The 26008-nt window shown below is 35.0% G+C and overlaps 1 protein-coding gene across 1 annotated transcript in view; it reads left to right on the top strand.

The window, feature by feature from the left end:
- The window catches only part of YIPF4 (Yip1 domain family member 4), a 32273-nt gene extending 7999 nt beyond the window's left edge, over positions 1 to 24274 (top strand). Inside the window, exons 2-6 of the mRNA XM_022574125.3 lie at positions 7412 to 7565; positions 9140 to 9311; positions 11302 to 11379; positions 14559 to 14672; positions 18623 to 24274. Coding sequence (XP_022429833.1) covers positions 7412 to 7565; positions 9140 to 9311; positions 11302 to 11379; positions 14559 to 14672; positions 18623 to 18760 — 656 coding nt within the window. The 3' untranslated portion in view covers positions 18761 to 24274. The remainder of the gene's footprint in view (positions 1 to 7411; positions 7566 to 9139; positions 9312 to 11301; positions 11380 to 14558; positions 14673 to 18622) is intronic.
- Positions 24275 to 26008: the final 1734 nt, after the last annotated feature.

Genomic DNA, 26008 nt, shown 5'->3' with positions numbered 1-26008 from the left:
GTCATCAGATTATTTCAGAATAGTTCCAGAATAGCTATATAATTAATCTGTCCTTCCCTTTCTACTGACATTGCCTTAGTTCAAGTCCTTTCCATTTCTCATCTATACTTTTTGCTGACCATACTCCCTCCTCAAATCTCTCCCCCACTTAAATCAGTCCTCCACAGTGCAGCTAAGATTATGTTTACACAATGCAAATCTGATTTTGTATATTTACTTTATTAAAAACCTCTAATGTCTCTTCTTGATATAAGCTCTGTGGAGCTATTTGCCCTTATATTAATTAATTCATCCAACCAGCACACATTTGTTGGTTGCCTACTATGGGTCAGGCACTGTTATAGGTACTGGAGATACGTGTTCAAAACAAAACTACAACAAACACACCTTAGTTCCTCCCATCAGCAAACTTACAGACATTATCCAAATAATCATACAAATACATTATTATAAACAGTGATAAATGTTTTGAAGGAAAAGTCCAGGGGACTATGAAAGGAACCTAATCTAGTCAGGAAGATCATGGAAAATTTCTTTAAATAGGTATATCAGGGGACTTCACTGGTGGTGCAGTGGTTGAGAGTCCGCCTGCCAATGCAAGGGGCACGGGTTCGAGCCCTTGTCCAGGAAGATCCCACATGCCGCAGAGCAGCTAAGCCTGTGCACCACAACTACTGAGCCCGCATGTCACAACTACTGAAGCCTGCTTGCCTAGAGCCCGTGCTCAGCAACAAGAGAAGCCACCGCAGTGAGAAGCCCTTGCACCACAAGGAAGAGTAGCCCCTGCTCGCCGTAACCAGAGAAAGCCCACACGCAGCAACAAAGACCCAGCACAGCCAAAAATAATAAATAAAATAAATAAATTTATATATTAAAAACAAAGTATATCTAGGAACTGAAGAATGGGTGGCATTTAATTATCTGAAGTTAGGGGAGACAGCCTGGTACAAAGTCCCTGAGGTACAAGGGATGCTGGTTCATTCAAAGAACTGAGAGGCTTAATATGGCTAGAACATAGGGTCACGGTGGGTAGGGAGGCAGAAAATTGTTCTGGAGAAGTAGATAGGGCATGTAGAGATTGTTAGATTTGAGTTGAAAAAGTAGTGGGAGGCCACTGAAGGATTTTAAACGGGAGAGTGAAAGATTTGCATCTTAAAAATATTCTTCTGCCTATAGGTGAGAATGGATTGGAAAGAGAATGACTAGGGAGAGGAGTTAGTAGACCATTATAGTCATACAGACAGGAGATGTTAGTTTGCACGAGCATGGTGCAGGTGGTAGAAATGGAGAAAAGTGGGCAGGTTCAAAAAATATTTAGGGGTAAAAGCGATAGAATTTAGTTGTGGTTGAATGGTGTGGGGAGCATGTGAATGAAGGAAATTGTCAAGGATAATTAAACTTCTGGTTTACAGCGCTGGATGGGATTAGTGGTACTATTCACTGAAATAAGAAACTGGAGGAAGACCTTAACTATCAAGAATTCAGTTTTGGAATATTGAGTTTTAAATGCCTTTGAAATAACTACAACGTTAAACTGACACTTGATTGTATAAGTCTACAGAAGAGGACTGGGCTCAATATATTGCTTTTTGAGCTCAGCCTTCCTCAGTGTTTTTACCTCTTTTTATGGTCTGAATGTTTGTGTCCCCCAAAATTCATATGTTGAAATCCTAATGCCCAGTGGGGAAGTGGAGCCTTTGGGAGGTACTTAGGTCATGAGGATGGGGCCCTCATAAATGGGATTAGTGCTCTTATAAAAAAGATTTCACAGATCTCCCTACCCGTTTCTGCCGTGTGAGGGCACAAGGAGAAGTCAGCTAGCCAGAAGAGAGCCCTTTCCTGACCATGCTGACACCCTGACTTTAGACTTCCAACCTCCAGAACTGTGAGAAACAAATTTCTATTGTTTATAAGCCACCCAGTCTATGGTATTTTGTAATATAGAAGCCTAAACAGACTAAGACACTCCTATATAAAAATTATAGTATATACAACTCATAATACTTTATTGTGATCAGTAATTTGTAGATATAATAATGCAATAATTTTTGTGTTAATAGGCTTTATTGAGTAAACAATAATTTTCTGTTACTCTGTTAAGGTGTCCATTTAGCCTACTTTGTGTGACATTCTCCCTCCCCAGGAAAGATGTCACTTCTAATATAATTTAGTAGTGTTGATAGAGGAATCTTTAGTTTTTCCTCTTTAAAAGTTTCCTACTTGATTTTTAAAAAATTATATCCAGATAGATATTATCACAAGTATCTTCTGTACAATGTGCTCAAGAAGTACAATATATGATATATAATGGGTGCAAGAATAGCTTTTCTTCTGTGTTTGAAAATTGAAAATGACTTTTTAGTCAACCTTTCTTGGGAAGAAAACAAGGTAGTTAAGCAAGATTTATCTTTTAAAAAAGTTAATCGATTTCTTTTCATAAATTTTAAACTTGTAAGGCATTACACAAATCCATAAATGTAAAATTGCATAGAACTATACACACATACACACAAATAAGTGCACTTAAAACTGGTAAAATCTGAATAAGGTCTATCAACTGTATCAGTGTCAGTGTCCTGGTTTTGATAGTACATATGATGGTATGGTACCATTGGGGGAAACAGGGTGAAGGGTGCATATAACCTCTCTGCAACTTCCTGTGAATCTATAATTATTTCAAAATAAAACTTAAAAGACTCATAAGGCAAATAAAAGAAATTTCTGTTAGATAACTGATTTATGCCAAAATGGGATTTGATTTTTCTAAAGGTAGGCTCAGGAGATGTAATTGATTTTAATTAATATTATGTGCAATATGAAAATTAACTGGCAATATTGAATAGTAAAGCTACTGAAATCGTAAACCAAAATGATATGAATAAAAATATAACCTAGGGGCTTCCCTGGTGGTGCAGTGGTTAAGAATCCGCCTGCCAATGCCTGGGACACAGGTTTGAGCCCTGATCTGGGAAGATCCCACATGCCGCGGAGCAACTAAGCCCGTGAGCCACAACTGCTGAGCCCGTGTGCCTAGAGCCCGTGCTCTGCAACAAGAGAAGCCACCGCAATGAGAAGCCTGTGCACCGCAACTAGAGAAGGCGCTTCCGCGCGCAGCAATGAAGACCCAGCACAGCCAAAAATAAATAAAAAATTAAAAAGTATATATATATATATATATATATATATATATATATATATATAACCTAGGACACAATTTTATACAAGGCTTTAAAATATTTTCTCATGGAGTAACAATCAGCTCCAATATAGATCTAGCAATTATAAAATCATTATATACTTGTGTTGGTTTCTTGAGCTCTTTCATTGGCCTATATAAGCATTAAAATGTTTTTATAACTAAAATGGAACAGTGGAATTTGTCCCTTTAGTATGAAACATGTGCTTGTTTTATTTTGTTGCACAATAGTCAATTCTGGTTTAGATTTAAGCACACATGGATTTCATTTCATTTTCATTCAGATAAAATGGAATTATTTTTGTCCTTGCTCTTGGTTGCTTGTTAAGTAAGAAAACGCTTATTCATGTTATGTAAGAAGTTGGCAAGTACCAACAAAATGTTCATGTTCGTTGTAGATTACTCTTCTTTCATAGAAATCTAGAACTTTTGTAGGGGCAGATCAGTAAATCTCACCTTGAGTATACTCTCATACTACACTGACTGAATTCTTCAAAGTGAAGTTCTCAGGCTGAGGAGAAGATTCAGAGAAAAGATCCCTCACCCAGTAATACACTTGAGTTGAAAGGGAGGGAAAATTACTGTTAAGTGTTGTTCTGCAGTTTTTCGAGGTGGCTTTTAATAAAGCTTGAAACTTACTGATATTCTTTCCTCACTCTGAACCCAAACGGTAGTGGAAACATTTTTAAGATTTCTTTCAAAGATTATTTCCTCTTAAAACCATTTACATTTATTATTATCTTTATGTTATTTTTTACTTAGAAAATGACAAGAATATTATAGCGTAATAAGAAAGGATTAATTTAAGATTAGTGTTTTATAATTCTGGACACCTGTCCTAGAGTTGACGATCAAGCTAGCTGGTTCTTACCGTGGTTTAATGTAAGACAGCTGTGCTCCTGGAGTGACCACCCCCCCCCCCTTTTTTTTTTTTTTTTTAATATTTCTCATTGTTTTCCGACATTATTTTTTACCTGTTAGCATGATCACATGTTAGGCTAACTACTGAGTTTTTTTACTTTTCTGTTTTTTTTTTTTTTTTTGGCTGTATGCGGGCCTCTCACTGTTGTGGCCTCTCCCGTTGTGGAGCACAAGTTCCGGACGCGCAGGCTCAGCGGCCATGGCTCACCAGGGAAGCCCTTCTGTTGCTTTATTTTTTTAATTTTTTTTGCGGTACGCGGGCCTCTCACTGCTGCGGCCTCTCCCTTTGCGGAGCACAGGCTCCGGACGCACAGGCCCAGCGGCCATGGCTCACGGGCGCAGCCGTTCCGCAGCACGTGGGATCCTCCCGGACCGGGGCACGAACCCGCGTCCCCTGCATGGGCAGGCGGACTCTCAACCACTGCGCCACCAGGGAAGCCCAGTTGCTTTATTTTTAACACATGTAATTGTGTCTTGGGGGAACTGGATGATTTGTCAGACTGCTGTTTCTAGCATTCTCCTACATATGTCCATGATATCTTCCTTCTTTGCATAGAATGGAAAACACTACAAAATTATAAGCTAAAGGTGTCTTTTCGAGGTTCTACATCCCTGCTATGAAAAACTCCTAAACATATACAATTCTTTCTCACAGCACTCCTTAGCACTATAATTTATATATCCTTTTTTGGTTTAGATTAAGGACTTTAACTGCAGTCTTTTCTAGAGGCCAGGAAACAGTTGTTAAGGTCCTTTCCTGCCTTATAATTCCAAAACCTTTAATGTCACTGCTATACTAATGACTTCCTGATCTAAGTTTTCCTCTTTTTAAATCAAGAAAGGCACTCTTTGTACCTGTTGGAAGTAGAATTTTAGTTAAGTTTCAACTCTTTCATTTTCAACTTAGAGTAAGACAAGCAGAAAGTAATTTTGAGAGAATATTTTAATCAGAAGATTCTATGGCAATTAGCATCTATAGGGACTATTTTTAAGCTTTAAGTAGGGAAGGACAGTGAATTCAAAAGTACTTGCATTTTATCTCTAGCTGAATAAACTAAACTATAAAAGCTTTTTAGAATCATGTAATGTTAAACCTGGAAAGAACTTTGAATAGGAAGCTGGAGACCAGAAGGCATTAGTGATTTGCTGTATTAATTAGTAGCTTAGCTAGGACTTAGCTTCAGAATGCAAACTTTATTATAATTAATTGCAGGAGTTGTCAGAACCAGATCATTATGTGACTCATAATTGATCCACTCACTGATTGAAGCTTAAGCCAAAATTTTTTAATGGCAGTTCTCAAAAGCTAACCTAGAATTTAGGGTAATGTGCAAATTAAGCTTCCTTCTACTGTATAGGATCTCCAGGAAAGGAGAGTCTGTGTTGAGTGTTCTGGTTTGCTGTTGCCGAAATTGTTTTCTAAAGTATCACTCCAGTCTTTTGACTCCTAGTTAACAACATTGATGGTTGTTTACTAGTGCATGTTGTCTGGTCCTACAAATGTGTTTTTTTATTAATTCCTGTATGACCTCAAGCAAGTCCTTTACTATTCCCAATTTTTTTTCGACCAGAAATTTTGACATATGTACTACTGTGATTATCTGTAACCTGTAAGGCACTGGTACAGACTGTGAGTGGAATTTATTTTGTAATGTGGATAACAGAGTCTCTTCACTGCTTTTTTTTTTATCTATGTAAATTTATTTATTTATTTTTGGTTGCGTTGGGTCTTCGTTGCTGCACGCGGGCTTTCTCTAGTTGCGGCAAGCGGGGGCTACTCTTTGTTGTGGTGTGCAGGCTTCTTATTGCGGTGCCTTCTCTTGTTGCAGAGCATGGGCTCTAGGCATGCGGGCTTCAGTAGTTGTGGCATGCGGGCTCAGTAGTTGTGGTGCACGGGCTCTAGAGCACAGGCTCAGTAGTTGTGACGCACGGGCTTAGTTGCTCCGCAGCATGTGGGATCTTCCTGGACCAGGACTCGAACCCGTGTCACCTGCATTGGCAGGCAGATTCTTAACCACTGCACCACCAGGGAAGCCCTTCACTGCTTTTTAGAATTGACCTAAAAAAACCCAACAACCAAAAAAAAAAAAAAAACCCAACAACCTTTATTTTGCCAAAACTAAAGATAAATGATGTAATTGTATAAAGAAAAAAGTTAGCTGAAATAGTAGGAAACTCTTACTAGTCAGATTTATCCAAAACTAAGCATTAATATATGAGGCACTTAGCATAGATATTTAGTTTTAAAAGAAATAATGTATGAATAAATATATGAAAAAGTAAGGGAAGTTATCTGCGGTTTTCCTTTAGCAAATAATTATGTCTAATGGTTTGTATATATAAATATGTAATGCCTTTAAAGAGAATTTATACATCACTTTGTTCTGAAGCACATAATATACATAATAATGAAGGGACTCCAAAATGATATCCTGTTGAGAGTTCCTGGGGATCCAGTGGTTAGGACTCCGTGCTTTTGCTGCCGGGCCTGGGTTCAGTCCCTGGTCGGGGAACTAAGATCCCGCAAGCCTCGCAGTGCAGCCAAAACCAAACCAAACCCAACCAAACAAACAAAAAAAACAAAGTGATATCCTGTAATATATTTTGTATATATCTTCCATTTAAATTTTAAAGTTACAGTTATAAGTCTAGGTTCTGGTACAAGGCTAGCTAGTTAGATGTGAAACCTTTCATGTGAATTCACCTCTCTTGTTTTCGTTTTCTTGTTGTAAAAATAAAAAGTGGTTTTTAGATATCATTACTGAAAAAAAATTCAACTGAGTAACTTTTAAAGATTTTGTTGGCTTATTCAGTGATACATGAAATGGGCAGCATTCCAATCTGCAGGTAGAAAGGAGCTCTGAGGAGCTGTACAAAATGAAAGACTTTAGGCAGAAGGAAGTGGGACAAGGAAGTTATACTAGCTAAAAGTGGATTAGTTATGGCAAGGTCACTTTCCTTTAGGAGATTGCAGGGGTCTGTCAGGCACATTACTTCACTAGTGCTGACCAGGTGATTCCTGATTCACTAGTTTAAGGTTCTGTTTCTGGGAGAGGCCAAAACTGTAATTAAGTCTTGGTTTGGTGACATGAGACTTAGCATAAGTGACTCCATTTTGGGCCTGCTGTCTTGTTTTTATCACTGTCAACTATAAAATACAAAGATTGTATACAGTAGCAGATGTTCATATGTAGAGATCTTCAAGTGATAATTATTTAGTTGGATATATGCTCGTGTTGGTTAGGATTCACACATTTTACCTTGGTTTATAGTTTTGTCCTCTTTTCTCTTTAGATCTCAGTGGTTCAATAGCATCCCCAGATGTCAAGTTAAACCTTGGTGGAGATTTTATCAAAGAGTCTACAGCTACTACATTTCTGAGACAAAGAGGATATGGCTGGCTTTTGGAAGTTGAAGATGATGACCCTGAAGATAACAAGCCACTCTTGTATGTAAAAATAATATATATTTTTTGCTTTTTAGAGCTAGTCTGTGGGATGATTGTATTTTTTCATATTATTTAAGACAGGTATAGAAAATCTTAACCTTTTTGGTCAAAAGTTTTAGCTATTTTCAGTTTTACTATTATAGTTGACCCTTGAACAACACAGGTTTGAACTGTGTAGGTCTACTTGTACATAGATTATTTTTAATACATACATTGGGAATTTTTTTTGAATTTGCAACAATGTGAAAAAACTCGCAGACGAACCATGTAGCCTAGAAGTATCGAAAAAATTAAGAAAAAGGTATGTCATGAATGCAGAAAGTATATGTAGATGTACATGTAACATATAAAATATATGTTAATCAACTGTTTATGTGATTGGGAAGGCTTCTGGTCAACAGTAGGCTTTTAGTTAAGTTTTGGGGGAGTCAAAATTATATGTGGATCTTTGAGGGTGGTACCCATAACCCCCACGTTGTTCAAGGTCAACTGTAACTAGTAAAACTGAAATAATGAGAGAATATTTTTAACCTACTGAATGGCAAAAGTTAAAAGAATCATAATCCTATATCACACACAAATATACTCCAAACTGTTAGGACTTACCTAGGTCTATAGATATCTGAAGTGAACATACAATGTAAGTAAAAAAGCAAGGTGCTTGGGTGCGTGCTGTGGAAGTTCAGTTTAAGATTTCCAAAAAGATTACCCCTCCAAACTCTCTCCTATGTAGAAATTCTAGAGCTACCACTGGGAGGACTATAGGGATACTTTCACTTTCTTCATAGTACTTGAAAATTTTTAAGTGATTATGTATCATTTGGGGAAAAAAGGTGAAGAATTTAACAATTTTGGAAAGAAGAACCTATAGCTTTGTAAAATCGAGGTATTACCAAGTTATTCTCTGTAGTAATTATTGGTAGATCAAGTGCTAAAACATCCTGTTTCTTAACTGTTAATATACCGAATTTCATCAAATCTAAGATGGTATGGATTATAAGATGCAGTTATTTCACGTTTATTGATAAAACAGAAAAAGTACCTAAGACAGCATAAAGCTAGGACATCAAAGGGGCTATCTTATCTCCTTAGTGTAAGGATAAATGAGAAATAACCTACCATACAAAGAGAGACAACAAGGAAGTTTGCTTGTCTGTTTGGCACTGGGTGGGGTGTTGGAAGAAAAAGTGTCTGTGAGAATATAGGATTGCAGCCTGATTTATCAGTACGGTCCCAAAAAGTCTCAAGCAGAGAATTTTATTTAAAGTCCCAAGTTGATAGTGCCTCCAGGAGACTGGCAAAAGGAAAGGCAGATCTTGGAAGCACTTGGCTTCACTCCAGACTGACAGCAGTTGTAAGACACCAGCTATTGTGAGATGCATCCCAACTTTAGAGATGTTGAAATGATAAAAATGTTCATCATGGAACCAGTGAAATGTGGTACTTCAGATGCAAATGTTTTGTTGATCTGTGGTGACTGTAATGTTATATTTAAACTTTTCTTAAATTCTGCTGCAACTGTCTCAGTATTCAGAAGTGTGTGCTTTTTAAGAATTCTTATTTTAAAATTATAGGGAAGAATTGGATATCGACCTAAAGGATATTTACTACAAAATTCGATGTGTTTTGATGCCAATGCCATCACTTGGTTTTAATAGGCAAGTGGTGAGAGACAATCCTGACTTTTGGGGTCCTCTGGCTGTTGTTCTTTTCTTTTCCATGATATCATTATATGGACAGTTTAGGGTAAGTATATCTTACTTTTCACAAATTCTAAATAGTTTAAGAGTTTTAAAATTGAAAATAGCCAAATATTAACTGTAGTACTTCATGTTTGAGAAATGCTTTAGCTTTACCCATTATTTCTCACTTGTTTATCCCTACAAGCTGTTCTTAATTAAATAAGTGGGGAGTGCCTTGGATTAATGATTTCCAAACTCTTCTACATCATCATTCTCATAAAAAGTATTAGTATTTGTATGGCAAGTGGGTAAAATGGTTGGGACTGCTCCCAGCTGCCCATACCCTTTCTGATTTCTCCAAAGGATAAAGAGTTTGAAACACAATACTCATGTTCTTATCTTTTATTCATTTTTAGTTCTGTTTTTTAAAGTAAGCTTCTTAATAAATGATGACAAGAATTCCATCCGTTTTTGTTTTTATATAATACTTTGTCCTATTCTCAGAGGCTTTATCTCTATCATCAAAATACGGCACATGCATATCATTCCCTCATCCCTAGTTTAAGGCTTTAGGGGAGTAAAAAATAACTCTTTACCACAGAGTGATTTGGAAATGAATTAGTTTCCTTTTGTACTATAACATATTTCCACAAGTTTAGTGGCTTAAAACAATGCAGATTTATTCTTTGACAGTTCTGAAAGTCAGAAACCCAAATTGAGTCTTAAAGGGCTAAAATCAAAATGTCAGCAGGGCTGGTTCTTCTGGAGGCTCCAGGACAGTCTGTTGCTTGCCTCTTCCCATGTCTGGAGGCTGCCAACATTCCTTGACTTCTGGCTGCATCACTGCAATCTGTTTCCATTTGTCACATTGCCTTCTCTACTGTAGTCAAATATCCCTCTGCCTCCTTTTTTAAAGGACAGTTGTGATTACATTTAGTGCTCACCAGATAATCCAGAGTGTTCTCTCCATAGCAAGACCCTTAACGTTATATAATACTGGTCCTATTAATATTTACCTTGGATCAGTAGTTCATATCAAGTATTCTGTTGCAAGTATAAGGACCATTGAAGAAGTTGAATGGGGGTCTGGTCTCCTACCCACCACCAACCCTTCATGTAGAACATCTCTATATGAATTTTATCTATTTTATATAATCTTTCATTTGAACAAAGTGTTCTAAGGCTAAAAACAGAAGATTCTTATCTCCATAGAATGTTTCTTTGTCATTACTTAATCATTTATTTTTGTCAGTATGGACTCATGGATATTTATTTTATTTTCTGGACTATAATACAGTACTGTCATTTATTTTATTGCTCAGATTGTTGCAGTTTTAGCCATTGGGAGCGCCTTCAGGTTAGCTCCTGTATCCTTTTGACATATCCCCATCTTCTTTGAGTACTTCCTTTCTTTCTGACTCCACAGAGTGTTCTGGGCTCACCTTTTATTGTCCCTGTCCCAGCCCAGAATCAGTCATTTTTCTAGGGAGTCCTAGTGCCTTTTGGGGAATATTTAGAAACCAGGATCTGGGCAATAAGTGTGCTTATGTTGCTACTGGGTGTCATTATTTCTAGACCCCCCCAAGCAGACAGAACTTGGAAATATATGCATGCATCATTACTATGTCAAGTCTCAGGAGTTAAAATTGTGTGAAGTATCGTCCACATTCTACTACTTGGATAAATGTGTAATTAATGTAAATTTTAGAGACCTCTTGAGAAGACTGGTAACTTGTTTCACAGATGAATTTACCTTCCAAAATGCTATGAAGCAGGGGTTGGGAGTCAACAGTTTGGTCTTTCTTTGCAGTTCTTTTATTATAGATCATAAAATACTAAGGTTTCCTTAGGCAATTTATCATTGCTAAATTTTCAGTTTGGATGTAAAATTACATTACACATTTATATTCTTATTAAGTTTTACCTGGGAACCCAAACTCTCTATGACCTGAAGTTGGGTATACCAAAATATATGGTAGAGGATTGAGTTCGTGGGAAATTATCAGCTTATTTGGTACACAGATATTAACTGCGTGAATTTTTTTTCTCTTAAGGTGGTCTCATGGATTATAACCATTTGGATATTTGGTTCATTAACAATTTTCTTACTGGCCAGAGTTCTTGGTGGAGAAGTAAGTGGTTAATTTTGAAAATAGCCTTTGTTTTTTATGGTAAGCTTTATTTTTGATACTGCAGGTAGTATCAGTAGCTATGTTCATTGTAACTGCTTTTTGTCCCAGAATTGCTTTTAAGTTATGCTACTTCTTTTAAGGTGATGTAAATATTAGTATAAATGTTATGAGAAATAAAGAGGAAAGAAAATCCAATTTCACTCATAAATAATGTATAGCTTTTTAGGGAAGCATGCAATTTATTCTCTGTTACAGCAGTTCTCAAACTTTTTGATCTCAGGTCCCCAAAGAGATTTCTTTCTGTAGGTTGTATTTATTGATATTTACCATGTTAGAAATTAAAATAAAAATTTTAAATATATATTTATTCATTTAAAACTAAAAGTAAATCAAATACATTTTAACATAAAAAATACATTTTAATGAAAACTATTTTTCAAAACAAAGTGAGAAAAAGGTATTGTTTTACATATTTGCAAGTAGCTTTAATGTCTGGGTTAGTGGAAATTGTATTCTAATATCTGCTTTCTGCATTCAATTGTTACGCTATATTTTGGTTAAAGTAAAAAATAAGGCCTCACACAGGTATATAATTTTAAAAGGAAGAGTATTTTAATACATGTTTTGGATGATTATGATTATTCTACTCTGATACTACATCAACACTCAACAAGTAATATTTTCTTAAAGGTTTGTTGTAGTGAGGAATCTCAAGCCATATCAGTGAACTTTTTATACGCTGTATCATTGAAATTCACTTTGGATGGATCTTTTTACCCATGCATGATCTACTAAGAAAACATTAGTTCCCTGAGCTTTGTAGATCTTCCAAATGTTGACTCATTTTTATTATACAATGTCAGAAAGTCACATTCATTAGTATCACCACCTATTTCATCAGAAAAATCTGTATTGGAAAACTATCAAGATAAGAGTGTTGGATACAAGTTTTCCAAAATTCTACTTTTTGCTTGAGAGAAATTTTGTAATTTGGAAGAAATACTGTCAGTTTTCCTTGAAATAATAGGCTCACTTCATTCATTTTCATTCATGTTGCCTGTCAGTACCTAACTCTGAATAATCATAGTTTGTCTTTCAGTTGTTCTTTCAAGTAAAAGTGGTATTCTATGGATAAAGCATCTAATTCAACTCTTCACTCACACAGTTGTACAAATGCTCTTCCTTGGGATAACTATTGAATCAAGATACAGAAGAAATGCTTTCTGTGTACTTCTCATTTTGTTACACAGAATATTAAAAAGACATATTCAAAGGTTGAGGCTTAATAAAATTAATCATTTTAACTGCTTCATTAAGGACATTCTTAAGTGAAACTGGCTTTTTTTCTTCTTTTCCTGTGAGTGTGGGGTAGTAAAGAACACAGTAACTACTAGTATGTTTCATGCCACCTTATTTGTGCTAAAGCAGCATGTTTTACCCGTTGCTTTTGTTCTATTAGTACCAATATCAACCCAATTAAAAAGGCAAATAATATTTTATTACTATTATAAAAAATAGTTTTGTGGGTTTTTTTTTTTTTTTTTTTTTTGCGGTACGCGGGCCTCTCACTGTTGTGGCCTCTCCCGTTGCGGAGCACGGGCTCCGGACGTGCAGGCTCAGTGGCCATGGCTCACGGGCCCAGCCGCTCCACGGCATGTGGGATCTTCCGAGACCGGGGCACGAACCCATGTCCCCTGCATTGGCAGGCGGACTCTCAACCACTGCGCCACCAGGGAAGCCCTGGGTTTTTTTTTTTAAGTTTTATTTATTTTATTTTTTTTCCGTGCCTTGCGGCATGTGGGATCTTAGTTCCCCGACCAGGGATTGAACCTGTGCCCCATGCAGTGGAAGCGTGGAGTCTTAACCACTGGACCGCCAGGGAAGTCCCCTATTACAAAAAATAGTTTTGACGTTCCAGTCTTTAAGAGTCTCTGGGACCCCCAGAGGTCCATGGGTCACACCTTGAGAATCACTGCTCCATTAAATTAGACTTTATGAATTACTATAAACCTAGGAATTCCAGCACTCTGGAATTCAACTCTCTGTGAAGAGGGTAAATCACAAGGGATGCCAGGCGGAGTTACTATATCATGTGGGTGCTGACTCATATCAGGCTTACTCTATGAACACTGAATGCTAAATGCAGAACTCTTGAGCCTTTTTCTCATACTTGGTGGAAAGGTCTCCACCAAGCTCTTGTTCTTCTGCTTTCCAGTTTCCAAAATTAAGTTGCTCTTGTCCTGTCTTCTAATCTCCTGTTTATGCTTCTTATAAAAAGGAGTTTCCTTTTTTCCTTCCCTTTTAATGGAGTTTCAGGAATGGTATTAGATATATGCACTCAATCCATCATCTTAACTTAAAACTCTTGAATAAATGTAGAATAACATTTATCTATGTAATTTTATCACTCTGCTTATGAAAATTTAAAATAATTCTAACAGCGACATTTGTTTGCATATTATTTCTTACATTCTAGACAAAACCTCATATAATTTTTATGTGAAAAAAGGTATCACTAAATGTTTTGGTAATTATTACTGTTGATAGAGAAGTTAAAAGACCTAGATCTTAATTTGAACTCTTACCAACTAGCTTTGCTTTCCTGAACAAAGCTCTTTGTCTCTCTGGAATCACTTTCTTCATAATGGGGACAGTAATACCACATAGGGTTGTTAGTGCCTTTGATCTTCACGATATGTGAAGCTCTATCACGGAGTGTGGCACACGGTAGCCACTAAAAAATATTTCTCTCTTCAGTCCTCCTACCTTCTCTCCCTTCCCTTCTAGTCTGCATTTGTCACATCTAGCTTCTCTAGACTTGAATTTTTCATCAAAATAAGATGGTTGTGGTTCCTTTAAATAATCCTCCTACAACAAGGGAAATAGTGACTAAGAGATATACTCAAGGTAATTGGATATATAAGTCTGAAGCTCAAAAGAGAGAGGGCAGGAAATGTAGATTTGGGTATTATCAGAATTGATAATTGAAATCACGGTGGGTTGTTGACCTTGTCCACGAATATGAGACTATATGATAATATGAAATACAATGGGTATGATACTTTTTTCTTAATTCTCACCTTTATGTAAGTACAGCAAAGTATATATGATGTTTAATAGTGGTTAAAATAAGTATCTTGATTTCTGTGATATTTATTTAACATTTTGAAAATTCACAGGTTGCATATGGCCAAGTTCTTGGAGTTATAGGATATTCATTACTTCCTCTCATTGTAATAGCCCCTATACTTTTGGTGGTTGGATCATTTGAAGTGGTGTCTACACTTATAAAAGTAAGTAGTGTGTTATAAAAAGTAGTTTACTGTTTCCCAGTAAAAAAAAAAAAGTATACAGTTGTCACTCCGTATCCACGGGAAACTCGTTCTAGGGCCCCCCGCAGACAAGAAAATCTGCAGATGCTTAAGTTCCCTATACAAAATGGTGTAGTATTTACATGTAACCTGTGCATATCCTTCCATCTGCTTTAAATCATCTCTAGATTACTTACAATACCTAATACAATGTAAATGCTATATAAATAGTTGTCTGTAGTGCAGCAAAGTCAAGTTTGGCTTTCTGGAACTTTCTGGAATTTTTTCTTCCCCCCAAATATTTTCGATCCACAGTTGGTTGAATCCGTGGATGCAGAACCCATAGGTAATAAGAGCTGACTGTACTAGTTCTCTGGCTAAGAATCTTGTAATCTATAACTGTTTATCAAACAGTTCGTAGTGTTTTGGAACAGTGACCTTACTCACTAATTATACCAGTTGTATTTCTTTTATTTTCCCCTTTTAATTGCCATAAATTATAATGTATGTCTAGGGCAGAATAAAGAACAAAGAGCAAATCAGACCTTGGGGTATTACACTCAGAGAATTTTTTAATTTAATGTTAAAATTTTCTTCTAGTTCATCTGACTTAGATTTTGTGGGAGGTATTTATTTAAAATTCCACTGGCTCAAAAGGACACCTGTACCCCAATGTTCATTGCAGCACTATTTACAGTAGCCAGAACATGGAAACAACCTAAATGTCCAACGACAGATGAATGGATAAAGATGTGGTACATATGTACAATGGAATATTACTCAGCCATAAAAAAGGAACGAAATTGGGTCATTTGTAGAGATCTGGATGGACCTAGAGTCTGTCATACAGAGTGGAGTAAGCCAGAAAGAGGAAAAAAATATCGTATATTAACGCATATATGTGGAATCTAGTAAAATGGTACAGATGAACCTATTTGCAGGGCAGGAATAGAGACGTAGATGTAGAAAATGGACATGTGGATACAGGTGTGGAAGGGGATGGTGGGACGAATTGGGGGATTAGGATTGACATATGTACACTACCATGCATAAAATAGATAGCGGGAACATTCTATAAAGCACAGGAAGCTCAACTTGATGCTCTGTGATGACCTAGATGGGTGGGATTGGGAAGGGGGGTGGGAGGGAAGTCCAAGAGGGAGGGGATATAGGTATACATATAGCTGATTCACTTCATTGTACAGCAGAAACTAACACAACATTGTAAAGCAATTATACTCCAATAAAAAAAAAACCTCACTAAAAATAAATAAAATAATATTCCACTGGGACTGGACATTTATTTAATAATTGTCACTCATATTTGAATAGTAAGTTCTTTATCAAATATATATATGGTTCTAATAAATTGGCTTTTCTGTGTTGCAGAGATCAGGACTTCTTTGTGCTGTGTTAAGCTTATATTAACATATGTACCCACTTTAAACATTTACTGATAATATTAAATATTAATGAGTAGTGATTGAACTTAAATTTTGGCATTTATTAATTTTGAACAACTTTTGGAAATAAATGACCACTCTAACACATGTATGTATATTACACAGTGAATATAATCTTCTTTCTTTATGAAAAATAGAACTTCGACTTAAATTTTTAAGTAGAGTAACTTTTATGAGTTTTGGTTTTACTTAAAGTTTATTACTAATCCCAATATAAAATTATTCCTTTTAGAATTGAGTAACTACAGGCTAATACTGACATTATATAAGCCTTGGGTATTGAGAAGAGTTGGATTTTGGAACCAGTCAGTTCTGAATTCAGATTCTGGTTCTGCCACTTACTTGCTGTTTGCCTTGGGGAGATATCTTTTAGTACCCTCCTATGCAAATTGGGAGTCTTAACTACTTTTTAGGGTTTGTTATGGATTTTAAAGTATAAATAATGTCTAGTATAGTGCTTGACAGAGTAGGCAAAGTGGTAGCTGTTATTATTATAAATGTTAAACGAATATTTTGAGAACATCTCTGTATGTTTGAACTGTTTGAACACTTTAGAGACCAAGGAGAAGAGCTTTCTTTCTTCTAATCCTAAATTTTTTTTAATTGTCATTATTAGCACTTAGTTTAAAAGTCTTACAGTACAAGAGCTAGCCCCATGCTGGCATTTAATTATCTAGCCTTAGTGAACATACCACTTTACTGAATCATTCAGGATCACTGCTTGTGTGTTGTTTTACTTGGGTTAAAGCATGTTTGAATGCTTCTGAGACTACTGCCCAAATTGCTAAAACTGTCCTCTGGTTATTTTTAGTCATTGAGTTCAACTGAAAATTGGTCTTAATGTTCTTTATGCAACATGTGAATGTTTTATTATAAAGCGGAAGAATCTTTTTTATATCATTAGAAGTTTAGGATACAATTCTTTTTAAACTTTAGATTTTCTTCCCCACATTTCTTTCCCTAATCACTTAATCTTCTGTGTGTAGCAATCTGTTTTACATGTTTCTTGTTTTAGTCCAAAGTTTGCTGAGAAATAATGTTGCAAAACTCTCATCACTTAACTCTAGCATTAGAATACAGTTTAATCTACAAGCACTAATTTTTTTAACATTAAATCTCTGTAACTCTTACCAATCTTTAACCATTTATTTACAAAAAAATTTAATCATGCCATGCAAATGCAATTTGATTATAATTTTACTTCATTTATTTCCCTATACTTTTTTGTAGGTTTAAAATATCTTGCAGGTTTTTTTGTATGTTTTTAGTTTAAAAAGCACAATATAAAATGGGACCATCTCAAATACATTTTCAGTCAGTCTGCCAGTATTTATTTTTTACCTCTGTACCAGTGGTTCTCAACTGATGGCGATTTTGCCCCCCTAGGACATTTGGCAATGTCTGGAGACATTTTTGGGTATCACAAATGGGGAGGGCTGGGATGGCACTAGTATATAGTGACTAGAAGCCAGGGATACTGCTAAACATCCTACAGTGCACAGGGCAATTTCCCACAACTATTTTCCAGCTCAAAAATTTGATTAGTGCATGGTTGAGAAACCCTGGTCTGTGCCAGGTCTGTTTCTGTCATAGTTTCCCTGATTTCTACCGTTATAGTTCTTCCTTTCATTTTATTCTGTAAAATGCCTTCAGTGACTATATTGATAAGTATTATATAAATTTCTAGTTGAAATAATTTAAAATTAAGCACGTGCATAATCAGAAAACTCTCTTCCATTATGGTTTACCATGGGATATTGAATATAGTTCCCTGTGCTATACATTAGGATATCAACTATACTTCAATTTTTAAAAACAGCAAAAAAAATTTTTTTATTATGAAAAATTTTCAAACATTAAAAAAAAAAGAAAACCAAAATGTTACGGTTTTCCTCCTTTCCATGTAACACTATACTTCTACCTTGTCCTGGGAAAATGATTTGATACTTAATAAATGTTGTGTAAAATTTTCACTTAATATGTTTTTCTACTTCTTGGGGGAAAAAAAGGAAAAATTTCTGTTTTGTGAAGATCAATTAGTTTTCTTTCAGGAAACAAATATCTTTCAGCTGCCTATCCCTATAATAGTTTTTCCGAAAGTTGCCGTATCTTAAGTCACCAGGGACACTTGTTAAAAAGTCTGATAATTAGACCCTTCTTTCCTTTAAAGATTCTGATTCAGGAGAACTAGAATGAATCCCAGGATTCTGTTTTTTAATAGGCACCCAAGGTGATTCCTATGATTAGACAAGTTTGATAACAAAAGACTTCATTTGCAGAAGTCAGGGAGCAGAGCAAGGATGAATATTCCTAACAAGTTTTAAACATTCTCAATAAGTGTTACTGCTTCTACAATTGGTTGTTAGGGTTGTTTTAAAAAATACTGTAAATGTTATTTTTATGATACCCAAAATGTTAATTAACTTGCTAATATGCTGCCTTTTGTCTTTTTTGTTTGTTTTTTTAAAGCTCTTTGGTGTGTTTTGGGCTGCCTACAGTGCTGCTTCATTGTTAGTGGGTGAAGAATTCAAGACCAAAAAGCCTCTCCTGATTTATCCAATCTTTTTATTATACATTTATTTTTTGTCCTTATATACTGGGGTGTGATCTAAGTCATATATGAGTAGAAAAAGACAATGTTACCTTTCTGTGTAGGCTGGGAATTCTTGCTTGAGGGGATTGAAAAAAACGTATTGCTGGTAAAATTTTACATGTTCCAGATGTAAAGGCAATCTAAGGTCTTTTTAAAACAATATTTTTTTTGTATTTAATTAAGCAATTGCAGTTACCTGAATATTTTTGGTCAGAATTCTGAATTCTGTTTGATTCATCATATTCCAGTGAATAAAATATAAAAGTATTGTGTTTTTAAGATTGTGTCAATATTCTCCTAAAAACTTGTGCCAAAAGCACCTGGAATGGTAATTATATTTCACTTGAAGGGTAAATATGACAGCATCCTGATAATCCAAAAGTGCAATTTTTTTCTTTAAAGGGTTTTCTCCTGCATTGCAGATCCTGTAGATATATATTTATATTTATATATATATTTATGAAGTAATTCTTATTATTCACAAAATGTATTTCTGAATAACCTAAAAATTAAGATATTTAAATCTGATGCTTAAACTTTATTTAATTTGGCCATTAATCTTTTTATTTATAAATTTAATTTTGCTTTTAAATTATATATAATTAAAAAAATCTCATACATGCTTCAGTCAGTATGTCCTTGTTAAGAATTCTTAATAATAACAATTGAAACTAATAACAGTTGCTGGTGTAGATTTGGTTGGTTTGGGTGTGCTTTTAAAAACCACTTTTGAATGTCTAAACATTTGATTTAAAGTTTCTGTTTATCTTTCTGACCAAAAAAGCAAGAGGTATGATGGATATGGCATTCATTAAAATTGTCAATATGTAGAAAAACAGTAATATTTATAGCATCAGTAAATATTTTTAAGTGGTACTCCGAAGTCATAAAAGTTGCTGGAAAGAGACCATTAGAGTCTTGTGGTCCTGAACAATGTTATATGAAGTAGAAGAAAATAAAATGCTTCCCAGCTGTGTGTTTTGTTTTTATAACACCTTGTCCTGTATTACTTGATATTTTAACAAGTATCAGGTACTCTTTAACAAGAATACAATAATATTTACAAAGGGAAGTATTAAATTTTAACTAAACTTTTTTTGGCAAATAATTTCATAGACTGTAGATGTACGTTTAATCTTAGTTTGTACAGTAGATAAAATAATTTATATCGATAAAATAGCAAATGCCTAATAACCATTAGCATATTATTATATTATCCTTTCTGGTCTCAGCTGGAAGAGTTAACTGCTGTCTTCAATATGGTAATGTGGCCACCTCTTGGTATGTATTCCTTTAGCAACCTGATCTGTCAGGAAATATCCAGCAACTCTGAAGTAAGCCTACAGATTAGCAAAATATCAAGCCCATCTCTCTTCTATTTCCCTTCTCCCCTCCCCCACCTGAAAAAGGAAAAAAAAAAGCTTATTTTAAGGAAAACTATGGAGCTACCTTTGGGCCAGAATAATGTGGAAAAATTACATAATGCTGGTTATTTAAATAAGTTTAGGAAAGCAGATTAGAAGCAACAGGATAGAACCTCTAGAACCTAAAATAATATGGAATAGTGAGGAAGGATCTACAGCTACAGAAGCAGCAACTGTAAAATGAACATTTGTCATACTTCAGGAGTTTCTGAGATCAGTACTTTGTTATAGTAGATTATTATATTTGATGGTCATAGTGTTGACCCTGAAATCTTCCTCAGAAAGCTTAGGGGTCCACACCCGGCAGTAAAATTTTACTAAGCAATAAGTCAAGGCATTTTAGGACCAACTCCATCAAAAAGATGGTTTAAAAAATTTTTAAGCTATCATTTCTTTAAGATGTGAATAAAAAGTTCACTTATATGAATCACGTTTATTCCTGATGATGTAAGATAAAATGAGATATTTGTGTTCTAAAAATAACAGCATTTAATCTTGGGACCTGTCCAATTTAGGATATATATAAATACAATTTATAATGTTTTAAGCTCAGCCAATGTCTTCATGTGCTAATGAGCAAAGCAGTTAAAACAGATTGTTAGTTTGAAAACATGACTTGTAAATGTGTGCAAGATACAGTACTGGTACAGCTAATAATGGTAAGCTGACTACAATGTCCTCTCCTTGAATTTATATATAATAATATTTTATGTCATATTGATTTTAAATCATGATTTCCAACCTAATTATTAGTTCATTAGTATTTTTAAAACAATTACCCAGATAGCCTCTTCTAGGTGTCTGTGTGTGCATATACATGTTTTAAGTGTTTTCAGTTGTAGTAGTCCTGATGAATGTTAATCCTCAAAAAAAAAAAAAGAAAAGAATTATGAGACATTTACTTCTGTTTTAAATTGATTATAAAATAACTGAAATTTTGAATATAAATCAAAGTCTATATATAATTTTCTTTGAATTAAAATACAGTTTAGGGAGATTTGTAAAGTTTTATGAACCATTACTAAACCTGCTAATTTCTAAGGTCTATAAGACAGTTTTATATATATCTATTTCCAAAAATTCCCCCAATATTAATATATTAATATTCTAAATTAGTGAAAATTTGCATTGACTTAAAATGTGAGGTAGATATTTTTGTTCAAATATTGTTTAAAATTTAGTTCATTTAAAAAATTCTGATGTAATAAAACATTGAATAAAAGAATGCTTCTACAAACAATAAAAACAATATTTTTCATATTCAACAGAACAGTATTTTAAAATGATTGTTATTTATTTATCTTTTACATTTTCAGTAGTGCATATTTTAGCTAGTGTTAGGCTTCAGGAAATTGTGACACGTTTGTTAAGTTTTGTTAAAATGTCTTACTTCCATACAGTTTTTTTTGGTAATTGAACAAATTGGTTTTCTTGTTTTCTTTGCAGCAGAGGAGAACAACACACATCATGGGGAACCAACCATAGGGTGTCTCAGAGTGTTTAAAAGGCCCTATTACAGGATTTAGGCTTGTGTTAATACAATTCATGGCAGTCTGAAATAAGTCTTAATAGAGCCAAAAATCACCCTCAGGTATTCTCTTCTCTGAAATTTTAGTCACATAAACAATATAAGTGTTTTATTATCTTTCATAAAAGGTTTCTTTAACTGAACCCTGTACCTAGTAGTACATTTTAATTTCCCTTTAGAAACTGAATTACAAGTACTCTATTCCTCATTTGTTTAATCTCCTGACAGTACTTTGTGTGTTTGAGAATCTGTTGTCACTTTTCAAATAAATTCCAAAATATGATTTTTGACATTAGTAAAGACTAGACATTCTTATATCTTTGCACTAGAAATCATTATATTTTCTGAAGAAAGTCTGCTTGTGAATACATTTTATTTATAACAAACTTTCTTCCTGTACATTTTCTTTATAACAATTTTAGACCCTACTGTGTCTTATGGGGTATAGTGGTCTGAAGAGAAATGGTTAAGAGAATACTTATTCCCTGGTGCAAAGCATATATTATTGCAGCTTAGGGTTAGGTTGCTCATTTGAAATTCTTTTGATATGCTGAGGTTGCAGTTTGGAGATTAATTTAAGGAAAGAATGTCAGGATGATTAAGATGGCATTAGTAAAATAATTTCCTATTTTACATTTTGTATTAGTAGTAACCATGGTTTCAACTTTTCTAATTTTCAGCAAGATATCCACAAGTTTTTACTTTGAAGATACTTAATTTGAAATTTGCAAGTGCTTGGAAAAAATTCCTGATACATCCCTTCTGAAAAGTTCGATGATATACTAATGCTGTCACTGAGATTTAAGTTAGATATTAATATGAAAAAAATTTTAATGAAATATTTTGAATTTACTTGTAATTAGAGTATATGAAGGTTATTAATGCCTATGGGGTAGGGAAAGTAAGCTTTCCTACCTGTAATAATTTTGTTAACACTTGGAATATAAGTAAATTAGATTTATCAGGAGTAGAAACCTTAGTTTTTCTATAATAGTTGCCACTGAGCTGTTTTTATTAAAAATCAAACAAGCAAAAATATCTTACCAAAGTACTTATACAGGATCAAATGAAATTACACAGAATGACTGGTTATGGGAGAAATTTGTCATCTGGTAATAAAGAGAAAAAGCTAATATAAAAGTAGATTGGTGCTATTCACAAATAAGTGCTCACTGATGAAGATAAATGATTGAAATTCTACATTTTTCTTGGTTTTATAGTGATTCTTTTGTGGAATTAATCAGTTGCTATTTAAATATCACTTAAATTGTGTGCACCATTTGATAATGAAACAACCCATATGTTTTGTAATCCTTATGCTGAATTACACTCTGATAATTTAGTGTCTCCATAGAAAACAGTGAAAATATTCTTGATGATGATGGGCCTAGGTACTAAGTCCCTCATACTCCATCTTCTTTGCTAAATGGGACTTAGGAAACTCTTTAGCCTAATACAAATTTATTTTCCAAGGATGGTACTGGTGATGGCCCCAAGAATGAAACGTTCAGAAGAAACAGCATTTGAATTGGGTAACTTGAATGTGAAGAGATAGTAGATATTCATCAGCTATTAATTGACCCTTTTCTATGTGCCAGGTACTACACTAGGTGCAGGAATACAATGATGTGCAACAAAGACCACACATGCACCCTGATGAGCCAGTATTTTTTGAAAGATAGACAATTAGTTTAACAAAGTGTAAAACAGTTGCAACAAATGGAGAAAGGCCTGTGGTGGCAAGAGAGTGTATAACAGGAATTAGACAAGAAAAGCCTTGCTGAGGCAATGATGCTTAAGCTGAAATCCTTAGGGATAAGTAAAAGCTAACTAAGCAGAGAAGGGAGGGAAGACTGTTACAGATAGAGGGAATAGCAGGTGAGTAGAAGGAAATGAAAACTCGTTTGGCTGAAGTTCAGTTGTTTGTGAAATCGAGCAGGTATATTGGTACCATACCATACCTGACATTCTAAGCCATGTTTTCTTTGTCAGAGCTTTTGATTAGAAATACGGTATCTGAAACATGTGCTTTTAAAACTAAGGCCAAGGTCTGCAATTCTACTCTTGATATATCCCAACAGAAATGCATGTACATATGCTACAAAAGACATGTGCAGAGTAACATGAAAAATTGGACATAGCATATCCATCAACATAAAATGGTACAATTATATGGTGGAATCTTATGCAATGAAAATGAATAGTCTTGTGCAAGAAAGTGACCACCAAAAAGTCTTAATGCTTATCCCTAATTGGGAGGGAGAAGAGTTGTATTTGGAAAGACTCTTGAGGGACGTTAATGGGTGGTTTTTAATGATGTATTAAGCTGTATGTTTCATGTACTTTTCTGTATGTGTGTTACAGTGCATCCTTACATTGTTATAATTGTTTTAACGTAGTTAAATTGCCACTTTGCATTTTACTTTTTCATGTATTATTATGCCATAGCCATCTTCATGTCATACAAACTTCATAACCATTTCTTCAGAGAAATCTTCCCTGAATCTTGTAACTGTCCAACCATGTGCCTCAGTTTATCTCTATTACATCATGGCTTATTTCATTTGTAGTACTACTACTCTTGGTGTCTTGGTTTTGTTTTTATTTTTTTCATTCGTCCACTGTAATGTAAGCTCCATTGGGGCAGGGACATTTTCTGACACGTTCATCAGTGTATCCTCAGTACTTTTGTTGAATGAATACATGAACCTGGTCATTGAATCCCGAAATCAAATTCGGATCCAGTGAATTTCAAAACCAATAGCTTAATTATAGTCTTTCATAGATTGTTAAAGTTAGGCAAAACTCTAGAGATCACTAATGAGTGTAATCCTACGTCACTATACAGATGAGGAAACTAAAGCCTAAGGAAGGCTTGTCTAAAGTAACACTGTTGACCGGCAGAGTTGGAATAAGAGCTTATGTCTTCAAACCCTAAGTCTAGTGCTCTTTCCATTACAATGTGGAACAACAGTGTTGACAGTTAAGAGAGCAACATAGAAAGTTGCCTTCTGCTCTAATCCATCATATAGATTATTGAAACACCCTTTCTTTCTCTTTACTTTTTGACCTTTTCCATTCCACTTTTAAAAATCCACTATTGGGCTTCCCTGGCGGCGCAGTGGTTGAGAGTCCGCCTGCCGATGCAGGGGACACGGGTTCGTGCCCCGGTCCAGGAAGATCCCACATGCCGCGGAGCGGCTGGGCCCGTGAGCCGTGGCCGCTGAGCCTGCGTGTCCGGAGCCTGTGCTCCGCAGCGGGAGGCGCCGCAGCAGTGAGAGGCCCGCGTACCACACACACACACAAAAAAAATCCACTATTAGCTCTAGGCTTACAAGTACTACACAATAATATTAAATAATTAAGGTTCAAAGGGCTGTTGTGAGGTTTAAGCGATCTAGTTAATATAAAGCATATAGAATCAGCCTAGTATTTAGTAAATAGCAGCTATTAAGCTGAAGTCATTTACATCAATGAAACAAGAGGGTTTCCAGAAACGTACTCAATTATATATAGGAAGTTAGTATGTTAGAAGTTAGAGGTAGTGTGCCAAATTGGTATAAAAAGATGGATTATTAAGTAAGTGAGATATTGCATCAATAAGAATGTATTTGTTTGCAAGAAACAACCCTATGATCAATGGCTTCAGTAAATAGGAGTTTATTTTTCTCATAAGTAATCCAAGGGTGTATAATACAGGACTAATATGGCAGCTTAATGTCATCAAGGACTCAGGCTCCTTTTATCTTTTTACTCTGCCATTTTTGGTGAGCGGCTTTCATCCTTGTCTCAAGATAGCTGCTTCACCTCTAGGTATTACATCTAGATTCCAAGCAGGAAGAAAGGTGAAGGTCAAATGGAGCATGTCAGTCAAAATTGCCTTTATTTAAAAATCTGTCTGGAAGCCACATTCAGTGACTTCCCCTTATATCTCAGGACAGATCTGAATCACTTGGCCACCCCTTGCTGCAAGAGAGTCTGGGAAAGTATTTTAAGCTGGGCACAGTTGCTGCCCTAAACAAAGTCATATTGTGTTAGTAAGGAAGAATGGATGCCAGGTAGGTAACTAGCAGTGTCTAACAAAAACATTATAGGCCACTTAGAAAAATACAAGGCTAGATCTGTACTTCTTATGCCAAAGTAAATTACAGATATATCAAATATTTTAAAAACAAAGTCAGAAAAAAACAGGAATTTTTCATATACTCTGAGAAGATAAGGCTCTCAAAGCATGACATAAAATACAAAAGCCAAAAAAGAAGAGATTAAGAAACTTGATTACATATCATTTAAAACAATTCTATAGGAAA

Source organism: Delphinapterus leucas, chromosome 13 (genome assembly GCF_059928025.1).
Source record: "Delphinapterus leucas isolate spDelLeu-1000000601 "Yukka" chromosome 13, BTC_Dleu_Yukka2, whole genome shotgun sequence".
NCBI lineage: Eukaryota > Metazoa > Chordata > Mammalia > Artiodactyla > Monodontidae > Delphinapterus > Delphinapterus leucas.
This window is presented reverse-complemented; position numbering and strand designations above follow the sequence as displayed.